Source organism: Drosophila innubila (genome assembly GCF_004354385.1).
Source record: "Drosophila innubila isolate TH190305 chromosome 3R unlocalized genomic scaffold, UK_Dinn_1.0 2_E_3R, whole genome shotgun sequence".
Lineage (NCBI taxonomy): Eukaryota > Metazoa > Arthropoda > Insecta > Diptera > Drosophilidae > Drosophila > Drosophila innubila.
Genome location: NW_022995380.1, coordinates 29,932,549 through 29,947,950, shown reverse-complemented (window position 1 = coordinate 29,947,950; position 15,402 = coordinate 29,932,549). Strand labels below are relative to the sequence as shown.

The 15,402-nt window shown below is 35.2% G+C and overlaps 3 protein-coding genes across 5 annotated transcripts; 1 reads left to right on the top strand and 2 right to left on the bottom strand.

The window, feature by feature from the left end:
• The first annotated feature begins 497 nt into the window (after positions 1–497).
• On the top strand, positions 498–5,728 carry LOC117791303 (mitochondrial Rho GTPase). 3 transcript variants are annotated; one of them, XM_034631016.1, is made up of 4 exons: positions 498–1,317; positions 2,364–3,565; positions 4,627–4,665; positions 4,898–5,728. In XM_034631016.1, exons 1-4 carry the CDS (start codon positions 721–723, stop codon positions 5,025–5,027), a joined length of 1,968 nt encoding a protein of 655 aa, XP_034486907.1. In that variant the 5' UTR covers positions 498–720; the 3' UTR covers positions 5,028–5,728. The 3 variants fall into 3 exon arrangements, with proteins under 3 accessions (XP_034486907.1, XP_034486906.1, XP_034486908.1); XM_034631015.1 differs by having other exon boundaries at positions 4,627–4,689; XM_034631017.1 differs by lacking the exon at positions 4,627–4,665.
• Positions 5,729–6,376: 648 nt separating this feature from the next.
• LOC117791145 (modular serine protease-like) lies at positions 6,377–9,437 on the bottom strand. Its single transcript, XM_034630814.1, has 4 exons — positions 9,354–9,437; positions 8,956–9,250; positions 6,820–7,851; positions 6,377–6,714 (listed from the first exon to the last, which is right to left on the bottom strand). Exons 1-4 carry the CDS (start codon positions 9,418–9,420, stop codon positions 6,477–6,479), a joined length of 1,632 nt encoding a protein of 543 aa, XP_034486705.1. The 5' UTR covers positions 9,421–9,437; the 3' UTR covers positions 6,377–6,476.
• Positions 9,438–10,592: 1,155 nt separating this feature from the next.
• Positions 10,593–15,199, bottom strand: LOC117792237 (N6-adenosine-methyltransferase MT-A70-like protein). Its single transcript, XM_034632293.1, has 3 exons — positions 15,022–15,199; positions 14,658–14,951; positions 10,593–12,146 (listed from the first exon to the last, which is right to left on the bottom strand). Exons 1-3 carry the CDS (start codon positions 15,158–15,160, stop codon positions 10,747–10,749), a joined length of 1,833 nt encoding a protein of 610 aa, XP_034488184.1. The 5' UTR covers positions 15,161–15,199; the 3' UTR covers positions 10,593–10,746.
• Positions 15,200–15,402: the final 203 nt, after the last annotated feature.

Sequence of the window (15,402 nt, the reverse complement as noted above, 5' to 3'; positions counted from 1 at the left end):
ACATTAAATGCTATGGTTTTGAGTTTTAGGACAAGCATACGATTTATACAGTTTGAGTTTAGCAAATAAATAACAAAGGCCAATTAATTTAGATATTTAGATTTACCCTTGGTCCGTCAGCACCATTTGACTTGTTCTAGGGCTGTTCACCTACGAAAATTTCATTGTACGGATATCGATTAGAATTGGACCTAAAAATGGTCTGTTGGCGCGAAATATAAATCAAAAAATTCAGTTTCAAAAAAATAGTTTAATTTTGCAATATAATTTAGATAAAGTAAAAATGATTTATTTTTATTAATCTTCAGTGTTCCTTGCGTGAATTTATATTGTAAATTCGTGAATCTAAGCGTAATTTAAAATATCTAGCTTCAATATTAGAGATAGTTCGTAATAAATTGACTAAAAATTGATATAAGGCTTGGTGACTCTTTTTCTGGTAACCAAGGCTGCCAGCCCGTTTATGTTTGCGACTTGACTATTACAACAGTTTGGCAGCACTGTTACTATATTTGTGTGTGTGCGTGTGTGTGTGTTAAATCAGCTGCCGTCTCGGTCTCGGCTACAACTGCGGTTTTTGCATAACAAAAATAACTTACAAAAAAAATTAATTGAAGACCAAAGAATACTTAGTCAAAACTGTTGTTGAAATCGAAAAAAAACGTAGAGACTTAGTTGAAAATACACAACAACAAGAACAACAACAGCAGCAATAATAAAATGGGTCAGTACACGGCGTCACAGCGTAAAAATGTGAGAATTTTGCTAGTCGGCGATGCTGGAGTTGGGAAAACATCGTTAATCTTGTCGCTGGTTAGCGAGGAATATCCGGAGGAGGTGCCGCCACGTGCCGAGGAGATCACAATACCGGCAAATGTGACCCCCGAACAGGTGCCCACAAATATAGTCGATTTCTCGAGTGTCGAGCAATCGGATGACGCATTGGCCGTGGAGATAAACAAAGCGCATGTTGTGTGCATTGTTTACGCCGTGGATGATGATGATTCCCTTGATCGCATCACAACTCATTGGCTGCCCCTCGTGCGCGCCACATGCAACACCAACAACACCAGCAACAACACAAGCGGCGATTCCGAATTGTCACGAAAACCAATTGTTCTGGTTGGCAATAAAATCGATTTGATTGAGTATTCCACCATTGACAGTGTTCTGGCCATTATGGAGGATTATCCAGAGATCGAGAGCTGTGTCGAATGCTCCGCCAAGACGCTGCACAATATTTCCGAAATGTTTTACTATGCACAAAAGGCCGTGCTGCATCCCACCTCCCCACTGTACATCATGGAAGACCAAGATGTGAGTTGAACCCAATGTTAATGCTCTTGCAGTGGGTACTATGTTATTGTCATAGCTTGGTCAAAATTGAACCGATTTTTAAGCGGAATGTAACTTTGATCATGATTTGCCTCTAAATACATTCAGCATTCAATTTATAATATATTTTGAAAAAAATTTTTTGGCCTGTAGATGTTGGTTGCGATTTCAATGCTAAGGGTCCCCCCTTTGGAATTTCGAAAATTGAAAATTTTAAATCTCATGTTTTCACTTTTATTCAACTCCTTATATCGTAATTAGTATAAAACAACACTTTAAATCGGATTCTGAGACGTTTTATTTTTCTGTAAAAAATCATGTGAATTCGGACAAAAAATTGGACTTGTAAAGTTGCTAGGTTAAAAGTCGGACCAATTTCAAACCTGCATAACTTTGTGAAAACGGAACCGATTTTCAATCTGAATGTCATTTTGATCATGATTTGGATGCTTAATTCATTTTGCATTCAAATTAAATTAAATTCGTTAAAAAAATATTTTTCTTCCTGATCTTGGTTTCGGCTTTAATGCAAAGGGTCCCCCCTTTGGGATTTTGAAAATTGAAATTTTTAAATCTCAAATTCTCACTTTTAATCAACTCCCCATATCGTTATTAGCATAAAACAATACTTCAAATTTGATTTTGAGTCGTTTAATTTTTCTGTAAAAAATCATGCCAAATTTTATAAAAATTTAGACTTGTAAAGTTGATGGATCCTAAGACTGACCAATTTCAAACTGCCATAATTTGGTAAAAACTTAACCGATTTTCAAGCAGAAAAGCATATAAATCATGATTCGGCCTCTAAATTGATTCTGCATTCAAATTTTATTAAATTCGCTCAAATAATTTTTTCGCACTAGATCTTGATTTCGATTTTGATGCTAAGGGGGGACCCTTTGATATTTTAAAAATTGATATTTTGAAATCTTTAGTTTTTACTTGTAATCAACTTTTTTTTATTATTATTAGCATAAAAGAATACTTAAAATCTAATTATAATCTAATTAATTGGAGTATGTTTTTAGTTGACTCCCGCCTGCAAGAAATCGCTGGTGCGCATCTTTAAGATCTGCGACATTGATAGCGACAATCTGTTGAATGATTACGAGCTGAACTTGTTCCAAAGACGCTGCTTTAATACGCCGCTGCAGCCGCAGATACTGGATGAAGTGAAGAGTGTGATACAGAAGAATGTGCCCGATGGCATCTACAATGATGCAGTGACTCTCAAGGGATTCCTCTTTCTGCACTGCCTGTTCATACAGCGGGGACGCAATGAAACCACTTGGGCGGTACTGCGTCGCTTTGGCTACAACGATCAGCTGGAGATGTGCCAGGAGTATTTGCGTCCGCCCTTGAAGATACCACCTGGAAGCAGTACGGAACTTTCGCATCGTGGTCAACAGTTCCTGATTGCGGTCTTTGAGCGCTACGATCGGGATGGAGATGGTGCACTCTGTCCGGAGGAGCATAAAATGCTGTTTAGCACTTGTCCGGCGGCTCCATGGTCCTATTCCACGGATATACGCAAATCGTGTCCCACCAATGAGGCGGGTTGGGTTACTCTACATGGCTGGTTGTGTCGCTGGACGCTGATGACGCTGGTGGATGTGGTCAAAACACTGGAGTACTTGGCCTATCTTGGTTTCAATGTCCATGAGAATGACAGTCAATTGGTGGCGATACATGTGACACGGGAGCGACGCATTGATCTCGCCAAGCGTCAGTCGAGTCGCTCCGTCTACAAGTGTCATGTGATTGGACCCAAGGGATCGGGTAAAACCGGTTTATGTCGTGGTTTCCTTATCGAGGATATGTCTAAACTGCTGGGCAAGGAGTTTAAAACCAATGTGGTGCACTGCATCAATTCGGTGCAGGTTTATGGCCAGGAGAAGCATTTGATATTGCGTGACATTGATGTGCGACACGCCCTCGATCCTCTCCAGCCGCAGGAGGTGAACTGCGATGTCGCCTGCCTGGTGTATGATGCCTCCAATCCGCGTTCCTTTGAGTACATCGCTCGCATCTACATTAAATACTATGCGGAGAGCAAAATCCCAGTCATGATTGTGGGCACCAAGTGTGATCTGGACGAGCGTCGTCAGGATTATCTAATGCAACCAAATGAGTTCTGTGAAAAGTATAAACTTCTGCCGCCGCATCTATTTAGCCTCAAGAGCAACAAGAAGGAACTGTACACAAAGCTGGCCACAATGGCAGCATTTCCGTGAGTATTCCACATGCTTTTTCCTCATTGGGTCATGAATTCATCGGTGAGCTTGGGTGTGGGTCATGAATCATCGGTGAAATTTGTTTTAAGTCATGAATTCATCGGTGAATTTAGCTGTAAGTCACGAATTCATGGGTGAAAATGGCTGTGGGTCATGAATTTATCGGTGAACTTAGCTTTCAGTCATGAGTTCATGGGTGAAAATGGCTGTGGGTCATGAATTCATCGGTGAACTTAGCTTTGAGTCATGAATTCATGGGTGAAAATGGCTGTGGGTCATGAATTCATCGGTGAACTTAGCTTTGAGTCATGAATTCATGGGTATAAATGGCTGTGGTTCGTGAATTCATCGGTGCGCATGGCCGTGGGTCATGAATTTATCGTGGATCTTGAGATTGGCTCTTGAATTCATGTATCTGGGAGTGTCATCATCTACATCATGGCTTAAAGGCTTTTTCCGAATATAAACCTTGCAGAGGGTATTATAATATTGTGCAAATATTGTGCAGATTCTAATAATATATCGGATTCGGATATATATTATAGCTTAAATTGAAACGATCGTTCGAAAATCCAGTTTTTGTATGAAAATCTTTTTGTTTTTTAAGATATTTAAACTAAACTCACACATTAAAGACTTGGCTTTAATTCATAATACATGATTCAGTTTATTTAAAATCTGACTACTAATAAAATCGGACAACTATCTAAAATATTTAATATAATAATAATAATAATAAATTTAAAATTCTATGTTTTTTATGAATATCTTTTCTGTTTCTTAAGACAAATGAGTTGCATAAGTTTTATTTATTTTCTATACTGTTTACTAATGTTTTTTTTTTTAAGAATCTCTACTTCTCTGCAAGGGTATTGAGCATTCGGCATGCCGAAGATAAACTTACTATCTTGTACTTATTTTCTTTTATTTCACAAAAACTTTTTCCCCTCCCTGTTGTTGTTGGTGCCTGTTTGTATTGTTGATGTTGTTGTGAATACCCTTTATTTTTTATTGGATGCATCTGCACGGATCTCTGCTGGATTTGAACGGATCGTAGGCGTTTCCAAGCCGCCTGGATATTGTTCTACAAGCACAGGTTGGTACAGCTGTGGGAATCGGCGTAAGTTAACAATTTTACAACTTGAATTTAATAATCAAATGTTGTTTCTGTCTTTAACACATGCTTCACAAGTTCTGTTCACATATTAACATCATAAATATTAACATCTTGCTTAATTAATATGGTTATGGACAGATTCTAATTCTTAGCCTAATTACTCTTATTTTTGTTTAAAAACTGAAACTAATATTTATTTTATTTCTCTCAGATATTTACGGCAATTTGGACTAATGACGGAGGATCCGAAAGTATGGATTAAGGCGGGCCTGGGCGTGGCAGCGGCCACAGTTTTGGGCTTTATTGTGTTGAAGGCCATAAGTGGAACGCATTTACGTTAAGGACTCTGTCGAAAATCTAGAAATAACTGAACGACACAACTGCCAAGGCAGACGCGCAACTGAAGCTCCCCATATACCATCCACAATCCACAATACAACATCCACTTTAAGAGTTACAAAAACACAAAAAAAAAAAAAGAAAACTAGAAATAGAAATTCTTGTTTCGTTTCGTTTGCTTCATAATAATTGCAAATCTAAATTTATTGTTAAAAAGAAAAAAAAACCACTCTCCATGGATTGTAGAGTTTTACAATGTACATAAATAATTAATTAATTTAAACTTTATAAGCATTGGCAGAGCAAAAACAAAACAAAGGCAGTAACAGGAAAATATTAATAACATTATTGTTAGTCAAGCACACTACTAAAATACGTTGCATTTCTACATATATAGTGCAAATATATATATATCGATATATATATAATTATAAACTATATACTTAACGCTGTATACTCTGATAAGTCTTATTAGCTTACGTTAACAATTAAATACATCATATTTATGGCCGATCACGCAATCAATTTATTGTGATTAGCGAGTACTCTATATAGTCTTATGTATTACATACTTATATTGGATGTACATACACATGCATATTTTTATTTATATATTTTGTGGTATATATTATCGTTTTTGGCGTCCGAATCTTGTAAATACGCGCAAATCCCCAAAACTGAGCAATAAATCTATTTAAACATACATTTAGTTTATACTTTAATTAATTATTGATGAGTTATTTAATGTTAATGGATTTTTTAAATAAAAGTTACGGTATAGTTATTATTTGTAACTTTTATAATAAATATCAAAAAAGACACGTTTCTGCGATTTTTATGGAAAAACTTGAAGGTAATTAGAATTTTGTAAGTACAAACTTTTGGTTAGTTTTAATTAAAATAATTAAAAATACAAAAAGTTAATAAATTTATAGTTAAAAATTATAAGTTACTCTTAATTTTGATTTTTTTTTGTTACGAGCTATTTTTTCCTTTATTGGGAAACATTTAATAAAATAAAAAATAAGTATAATTATTAGGGGTGCCACAGAAATCGAAATCAACCGAAAATCTCCCACAATTGTCAGGAGATTTGAGAAATTTTTGGTTGGTTTCGTTTTCCGTGGCACCCCTGGATATTAGGAAATTTAAAATAGGAAAAAAAGTTGCTTATTTTTAAATTTTATTTAAAACATCTAGAAGTATTATCGTATACGAATCAAAACCACCTCTTTTTCATGCGCTAAAATTTCTGATATCTAAATTTCAGACGATAATGGATTAAATATTTGACACATAGGTGTAAAATAATAAGAGTCGACAATTTTATAGCTGATTTAAAAAATTTTGATTAGCGAAGTGAGCAGTGGTCGGATTCCACTTGTTTTTATTTCTGTTATTACAAATATAGAAAAAAATGAAAAGTTAGCAACCCTTTAATTCATAATTATTCATAATGTCTTCGTTTCATAATAGTAACCCATCCTCTTATGGTTTACCACAATATTTGTGAGAAAGTATCTATGTAGCTCGGGATCAAAATACACCAAAGGTTCTCCAAGTGCTCTCCAAGATTCCACCGGCTCCTCATTTTTCGAAATGTCATCTGGGAAACTCCGCAGGCAAATTGGACGCACTTTGGCTGAGAGTACGAAGGGACTAACCGTCGTGATCATGGAAAGTGACCCACTGTAAATACACAGTCATTATTTTTATTTAAGTCACAGTCATATTTATTATTAATATAGTTAATATTTTAAGTTTATTTAAGTTCAGCAAGGCTTGTCAACTTACAAATTGTAGATGCTATTAATATAACTTATATCAAAGCCGTGTTCCTCCTCCAAGTTAAAGCCAATTGTATTGTTGCCCAAGACAACAAGGAACTTATGGGAGATGGAATTTGCGGGAAAACATTTTGCTGTAGTCATGACATTAAACGGATCGATAATTGCACCCAGGCAACTGAAACTAAAACTACTATTTGAAGTGTTGTGATATATGCTGACCAACCAAGGATCTTCTTTTACTGTGCCAAAAGTCTTGCCACAATCAATCTCACATTTAAGGACAGGCGATTTGGGATCAGAACGTTTCCAATGACCATCGCTATCACAGAATAGACTATCTTCTTTGACATCATCTTGGTGAATATAGCCCTGACCACATTTAACTTCCACAGTGGTGTTCAAAATTGTTGGCTCTTTGGAACAGTCGAAGATCTCACCCTGATAACGGCAAAGGGCATTAATTCTGGTATCGATTGTAATCCTTCTGCTGTCACAGACTTTAACACACTTGGGCCAAGGTGCCAACCATTTACCATTGTCACAGGTATTCATGTCGGTGCCTTCAAGAACGTGCTGCGGATCGCAGCGATAACGAACTGTCATTTGATGGGAAACATCAACTTTCATTATACGCATGCCACTGTACGCGGTCCCTATTACCAGAGCCGTGTCATTTGTCGGTACAGTGCAGCTTTTCTTCCTACGATCCGGTGGTATTGAAATGTTGGGAGTATCTGTATTGATGTGTGTGTGTGTATTTGTATTTGCTTCAGAGGAAATGTTAGGCCAACTTTTACAAATAGATTCCAGCTCATCTGATTCATCGCGACAATCGTATTTTTCATTACAGACAGCGGTTTTTGCAATACACGCTCCATAGGCGCAGCGAAAAGATTCCTCAGGGCAGATGCTAGCAACACATAGATTACTTGATTCATCCGATTGATCCTTACAATCCTCAACACCGTCGCATACCCGATTGTATGAAATACACTCCTTGGATCGCCGACATTGAAATTGTGTGTACGCTTCGTGACTGAAACAGGAAACGAAATCATTAACCGATACAAATATAGGTTACGGTTTCGGTTCCGGTACGTCCCGATATAAATATTGCGGCAAAAGGTTCTATTTCCGTTTTTTTCTCTCGGTTCTGGTATCAGTACCGGTACGTAATGGTTCAACAAATCATTTTTGAAACATTTTAAAATTTTAAGAAGTCGTTTTATAATAAATATGACATCAAAATAAACAGATCTAGGGCAAAACAATTTTTTTTTAACGAATTAAAAATTTTAGAATGCAGAATGTATTTAGATCCCAAATCATGAACAAAATGACATTCCGCTTGAAAATCGGTTAATTTTTGATTAAGTTATGAGAGATCAAAGTTTTTGAAAACATGTCAAGGGGTAGGTATGGAAAATTAGATAATAGAGGGCTTAGAATCGAAAAAATATCAAATTTTCTAAATGAACAAAAATTTAATACAGAATGTATTTAGAGGCCAAATCATGAATAAAATGACATTCCGCTTGAAAATCGGTTAATTTTTGATAAAGTTATGAGAGATCAAAGTTTTTGAAAACATGTCAAGGGGTAGGTATGGAAAATTAGATGATAGAGGGCTTAGAATCGAAAAAATATCAAATTTTCTAAATGAAATTGAATACAGAATGAATTTAGAGGCCAAATAATGAATAAAATGACATTCCGCTTGAAAATCGGTTTAGTTTTGATCAAGTTATGACAGTTTGAAGTTGGTCAGACTGCGGACTTTGCCACTTTACAAGTCCAAATTTTTGTTCAATTTCACATGATTTTTTACAAAAAAATTAAAGGTCTCAAAACCAAGTTTTAAGTGTTGTTTTATACTTATTACAATATAAGGAGTTGATTAAAAGTGAAAACTTGAGATTTAAAATTTTGAATTTTCGAAATTTCAAAGGGGGGACCCTTTGCATCGGAATCGAATGTTGGTCGAAAATAATTAATATTTCGAAATGAACAAAAATTGAATACAGAATGAATTTAGAGGCCAAATCATGATCAAAATGACATTCCGCTTGAAAATATGTTAAATTTTTATCAAGTTATGACAGTTGGAAGTTGGACAGCTAACACCTATTAATATACTTACATACATTCTCCACGTATTTCATTTTTATAAAGCTCGTCCAGATGAGTGTTGTTCGCACAATTTAACTGAACTTCATCTGTACCATCCCAGCAGTCTTTTTTTCCATCACAGAATTTAGATTCATCCAAACAGGCACCGTAGGAACATCGATAACTCGAACACTTGGACTGATAGCAATGCTCAAAGGTCTCATCACTTCCGTCTCGACAATCCAACTTAGTATTACACTTAACATCAGCACTCAGACACTCTCCATTATTGCATTGAAATTGACCCTCGTGGCAGGCAGCATTAGCTGAAAACATTAATATTATTATTAATTGTTCATTTATTTTAAATATTTTTATACAAATTCTCAGAATTTTGACAGAAATTTTTAATCCACGAAAGTGTCTTACCATTTTGCAGATATTGAAGAACTAGGCAAATGCCAATCACTTTATAATTATGTATTTTTATTAACATTGATATTGCGTTATTAACTTATTTAAATATATTAAAAAATGTTCCGTTTCATCGAAAACCAACTGTTCCGGATTAACAAATTTGACATACTAAATCATAAGCTTAAACTCTTTGGCTTTTGTAGCTTTCGGTATTAAAAATACAACCCAATTTAATTGCGCAGAATTGTTGATAGTGATAAGAAATCAAATATATATTCGGGGTCATGAAGAAGTGTGAAATGAATTCTAATAAATAAACAAACAGGGTGATATTACAAATATTTTTTAAATATGTAAATTAAATGCCTTAACTTTCCCTTGTAATATTTATATATTAAGCTTAAACTTTATAACAATAATAATTAAAATTAAAAAACCATAACCTGTACATTCATATAAATACATTAAGAATGTTCTTCGTTGGTTCTGGCCCCAAATCTATCCAAAAAAGTGGGTTTCGTTCATTTAATAGCCAAAAATTTCAAATTTGTTGCCTAGTGTAATCATTATTTTTGAGTTTTATTTTTTTGATCAAAAATAATTATTTTTTTTGAGTTTTATTTTTTTGATCAAAAATAATGATTATCGGTGAATAAAATCGAAAACATTATTATATAATCATTGAAGCGTGATTTTTAAAATAAAACTTATAATGACTACGGTCCCTGCTCTCATGTCCTTAAAGAACATATATAACCACAATAAAATTTGAAAAACCCTATATTTTTGATTTTTAAAATTGGAGTTATGGTTCACTTTATTGTTTGAAAATTTAAATATAATAATTTGTTTTTATTCTTCTTATTCAAATTAGTTTTAATAAAAAGTTATCATTGTTCCGTTCCCTAGATCTCTGAGATGGTAAAAGCTAAGAGCACCAAATTTGAAATGTAGAGTTCTTATAATATCAGGCTGATCGAGTTAAATATTTTTTCAAACAGAGAGTTTTAATAAAGCTTGGTGGTAAGTTTTTAGCACCGGCAAGATTTTTAGCAAAACTCAGAAAATCGATTATTACTTCAATATATTTTAGAATTAGAAGTAAAAACAGTAATATTTTTGAATGTTATCTGGAATTTTCTCATTCATACAAAATACCTTTTTGAGATAAAATTTTTGTTGTAATCAAAAATCTTTAAACATTATTTGGTAATTTTTTATTAAACATACCTATAATATTTTAAGCATATATAAGAAAAGTTGTAAAATAATAATTACATGTCAATATTAAGTTAAAAATTTATAGCATTTACAAGTTGCTCGCTTTAAACTTAAGTTTAGCAGTTTGTTGAACTTAAGATTAATCGTGTTAATTGTCATAAATTGGAGCTACTTGCTCCGTGTGTCAGTTTTTGATGGCATTGGAAGCCGCTGCCGTTGGCGACATGCAATTGCCATCGGGATAACGTTTCTGGAACTGTGTGATTAGCTCGGGATCAACGAGTCGAATGCCATCGAGTTGATTGCCCAGCGTTATCCAATTGGGTTGGATATTATGTGGACGACCAAAGAGTTCTATTTTCCTGGTGCCCGGACTGAGACGCTCAATGATGCCGTAGATTTCATCGGGTTTATGACTGGTCGCTCTCACCTCTGCGACGATGACATCGCAGTCGAGGCCGCGATTTAAATTTGTGGGATTCCCCTTCATGCCGACCAGACAATGCTCCTTGCCGTGATTCAACCAGTGTCCCGTGCGTCCAGTGCGTATAATGCGTTGCAATTGATTCGTCTTGACCCAAATTAATTCATCCACACGCTCGTAACCCCAGAGTTTCAGACAATCCCTGCCCAATTCCATGGCACGTCCCGTAACCCAAAGAAAAATCAGACCCTCCTCCTGGAGTGCAGGAATACCCAAGGCACGCATCTCATCATCCGACATGGTGCCATAGGGCAACTCCATGTGTATATCCCATGGTGGATCGGCCATGACAACCGCAAATTTCCCTAGCACCGTCATGTCCAGAAACCGCAAATCACACTGAATCCACTGTGGTGGATACAAGGTGCAACTGGAGTCGATGCTGCGTTTCAGACTCAATTTGGTCTTGACATCCGTCGGTTTGTTGGTGTTGATGTGGGGCAAGGTGTCCACCTCGTAGTGCACATACTTGCAGGTGGCCATGTGGAAGCAGGTGTTGAGGAAACTGCAATCGCCCAGGGATTCATCCGTATGCGATTGTATAATCTTTTTAAAATGCAACTTGGTGCATTTATCCGAATCACCAGAGGATTCGCTGTCATCCGTTGACTCTTGAGATTCACCCTCACAATTGTTCAGAGTTTCCGCTATAATTTCACCATCTTCGGCATCCTCAGAGCCAATCTTGACCAGCTTCTTGCTGGTATTGTTAGTGTCAGCTGCTGCTGTTGTTGTGTTGGCACTTCGCAGCTCCTTCTCCTCGCGCCGCTCCAGCTTCTTTTTGGCCGCCATCTCATTGGCCACCTGTTGCGCCTTGAGGCATTCCACCTTGGTGCCATGGGAACAGAATTCCATCACTTGTGCACCGCCATGAGATTTGAATTTCTCCGCTACGGAACGCTCCTTGGCGGTGGGTTTGGTCAGCAACTCCAGAATCTCCTCGCCAACCTGTTTGCTTTGCTTCTCACGTGTTGAGGGAAGGGAAAGGAGCATCATTATGTCATCGGATGCGTCCAGACTTGTCGATTCCTTGCGAGCCGAATTCGCATCCACTTTCAGCTGTTTCCGCTGCACATCCTCCACTTCCTGGCCATCGTCCACTACGGATAAGACAGATTATGTTTATTAATAATTAAACTCAATGATTAAAAAACAAACAACAAATCAGGTTTGAAACATTTTAATATTTTAAGATGTCGTTTTATATTAAATTTGACATGGAAATAAATAGCTAGACCTAGAGCATACAAATTTTTTGAACGAATTTAAAAATATTTGAATGCAGAATGAATTAAGAGGACAAATCTTGATCAAAGTGAAATTCCGCTTGAAAATTGGTTCAGTTTTAATCAAGTTATGACAGTTCAAAGTTGCACAAGCCTCTCACCTAGCAACTTTACAAGTTCAAATTTATGTTAAATTTCACATAATTTTTTACAAAAAAATGAAAGGTTTCAGAATCAAGTTTAAAGTGTTGTTTTATACTAATAATGATATAAGGAGTTGATTAAAAGTGAAAACTTGAGATTTAAAATTTTGAATTTTTGAAATTTCAAAGGGGGGACCCTTACCATCGAGATCGAATCTTGGTCGGAAATAATTAAATTTTTTATATGAACAAAAATTTAATACAGAATGAATTTAGAGGCCAAATCATGAGCAAAATGACATTCCGCTTGAAAATCGGTAAATTTTTGATTAAGCTATGAGAGATTAAAGTTTTTGAAAAAATGTCAAGGGGTAGGTATGGAAAATTAGATGATAAGGGCTTAGAATCGAAAAAATATCAAATTTTCTAAATGAACAAAAATGTAATACAGAATGAATTAAGAGGCCGAATCATGATCAAAATGACATTCCGCTTGAAAATCGGTTAATTTTTGATAAAATTATGAGAGATCAAAGTTTTGGAAAAAATGTCAAGGGGTAGGTATGGAAAATTAGATGATAAGGGCTTAGAATCGAAAAATATCAAATTTTCTAAATAAACAAAATTAGAATGCAGAATGAATTTAGAGTCCAAATCATGATCAAAATGACATTCCGCTTGAAAATCGGTTTAGTTTTGATAAAGTTATAAGAGATCAAAGTTTTTGAAAAAATGTCAAGGGGTAGGTATGGAAAATTAGATGATAAGGGCTTAGAATCGAAAAAATATCAAATTTTCTAAATGAACAAAAATTGAATACAGAATGAATTTAGAGGCCAAATAATGAATAAAATGACATTCCGCTTGAAAATCGGTAAATTTTTGATTAAGCTATGAGAGATTAAAGTTTTTGAAAAAATTTCAAGGGGTAGGTATGGAAAATTAGATGATAAGGGCTTAGAATCGAAAAAATATCAAATTTTCTAAATGAACAAAAATGTAATACAGAATGAATTAAGAGGCCGAATCATGATCAAAATGACATTCCGCTTGAAAATCGGTTAATTTTTGATAAAATTATGAGAGATCAAAGTTTTGGAAAAAATGTCAAGGGGTAGGTATGGAAAATTAGATGATAAGGGCTTAGAATCGAAAAATATCAAATTTTCTAAATAAACAAAATTAGAATGCAGAATGAATTTAGAGTCCAAATCATGATCAAAATGACATTCCGCTTGAAAATCGGTTTAGTTTTGATAAAGTTATAAGAGATCAAAGTTTTTGAAAAAATGTCAAGGGGTAGGTATGGAAAATTAGATGATAAGGGCTTAGAATCGAAAAAATATCAAATTTTCTAAATGAACAAAAATTGAATACAGAATGAATTTAGAGGCCAAATAATGAATAAAATGACATTCCGCTTGAAAATCGGTTAATTTTTGATAAAGTTATGAGAGATCAAAGTTTTTGAAAAAATTTCAAGGGGTATTATGGAAAATTAGATGATAGAGGGCTTAGAATCGAAAAAATATCAAATTTTCTAAATGAACAAAAATTGAATACAGAATGAATTTAGAGGCCAAATAATGAATAAAATGACATTCCGCTTGAAAATCGGTTTAGTTTTGATCAAGTTATGACAGTTTGAAGTTGGTCAGACTGCGGATTAAGCCACTTTACAAGTCCAAATTTTTGTTCAATTTCAATTGATTTTTTTACAAAAAAAATGAAAGGTCTCAGAATCAAGTTTAAAATGTTGCTTTATACTAATTACGATACAAGGAGTTGATTAAAAGTGAAAACTTGAGATTTAAGATTTTGAATTTTCGAAATTTCAAAGGGGGGACCCTTAGCTTCGGAATCGAATCTTGGTCGAAAATAATAAAATTTTCTAAATGAACAAAAATTGAATACGGACTGAATTTAGAGGCTAAATCATGATCAAAATGACATTCCGCTTGAAAATCGGTTTAGTTTTGATCAAGTTATGACAGTTGGAAGTTGGACAACTCTTTGCAAACTAGCAGATTGTGTATTTTGTATTGTCTAAAACATCCTAACCAAGTTTGGTGAAAATTGGACTACTATATCATATAGGTCGCAAGGGAAAGATAAGTCGAAAACTGAATAGAGAGTATAAAATCATCGGCGTGAGTAAGATAACTTCATAACTTCTTAAAAAAATCCTAGGTATTAACGGGAGATACAAATTTCAAGAAAAATGTATCTTTAAGATACTCACACTTCCGCTTGACATCCGCGTCCTCCTTTTGCTGGCAACTGTCGTTGACATCGTCGTAGATTTCGAGCAGTTCCTTGGTCTGCACCGAGATGACCTCATAGCCAGCTTCAGTGCCAATCGTGACGTTCCTTATGCCAATTGCACCTTGATTTGCCAGCTTGCCAAGTATAAAATTAATCATTTCCATGGTGCCGCCAACTTTATCCACAATTTGTGTGGACACAATGGGCAATACCAAAGTGCTGGCACTTAAAGATTGCAACACCGCCTTCTGCACCTCCACATCGGCCTCAACTGCAACAGATTCATATTATTTATGTGATATTTATTTATTTATTTGTTACTTGTTTGTTTATCATCATACCAAGCTCCTTTTTGGGATTCGTTTGATCCTCCTGTTTGTCGGAAAGTATTTCGAAACGTTCCTTCTTACGCTTTTCTAACTTTTCGCGCAGTGTATTGCGCTTTGTTTTTAGCGATTTAATGTCCCACGCATCAGCCATTATTTATAAATTTAATGTTTTATGCTTTGCTTGTAAATAAAAACTGCAAAATGCCGGACTGTTTACATTAAAATACCAAAGGCTGCCACCCTGCAAATTTTCCCGATCTGGCAGCTTGCTCTAATTTAATCAAAATGAAAATTTGGTTGCACCCAAGAAAATTCACCTAAATTGCAATTTTTCTTCATTTTGAATTGCACATAACTGAATATAAATTTTTCGGTGTGGCCACACGAGACCAA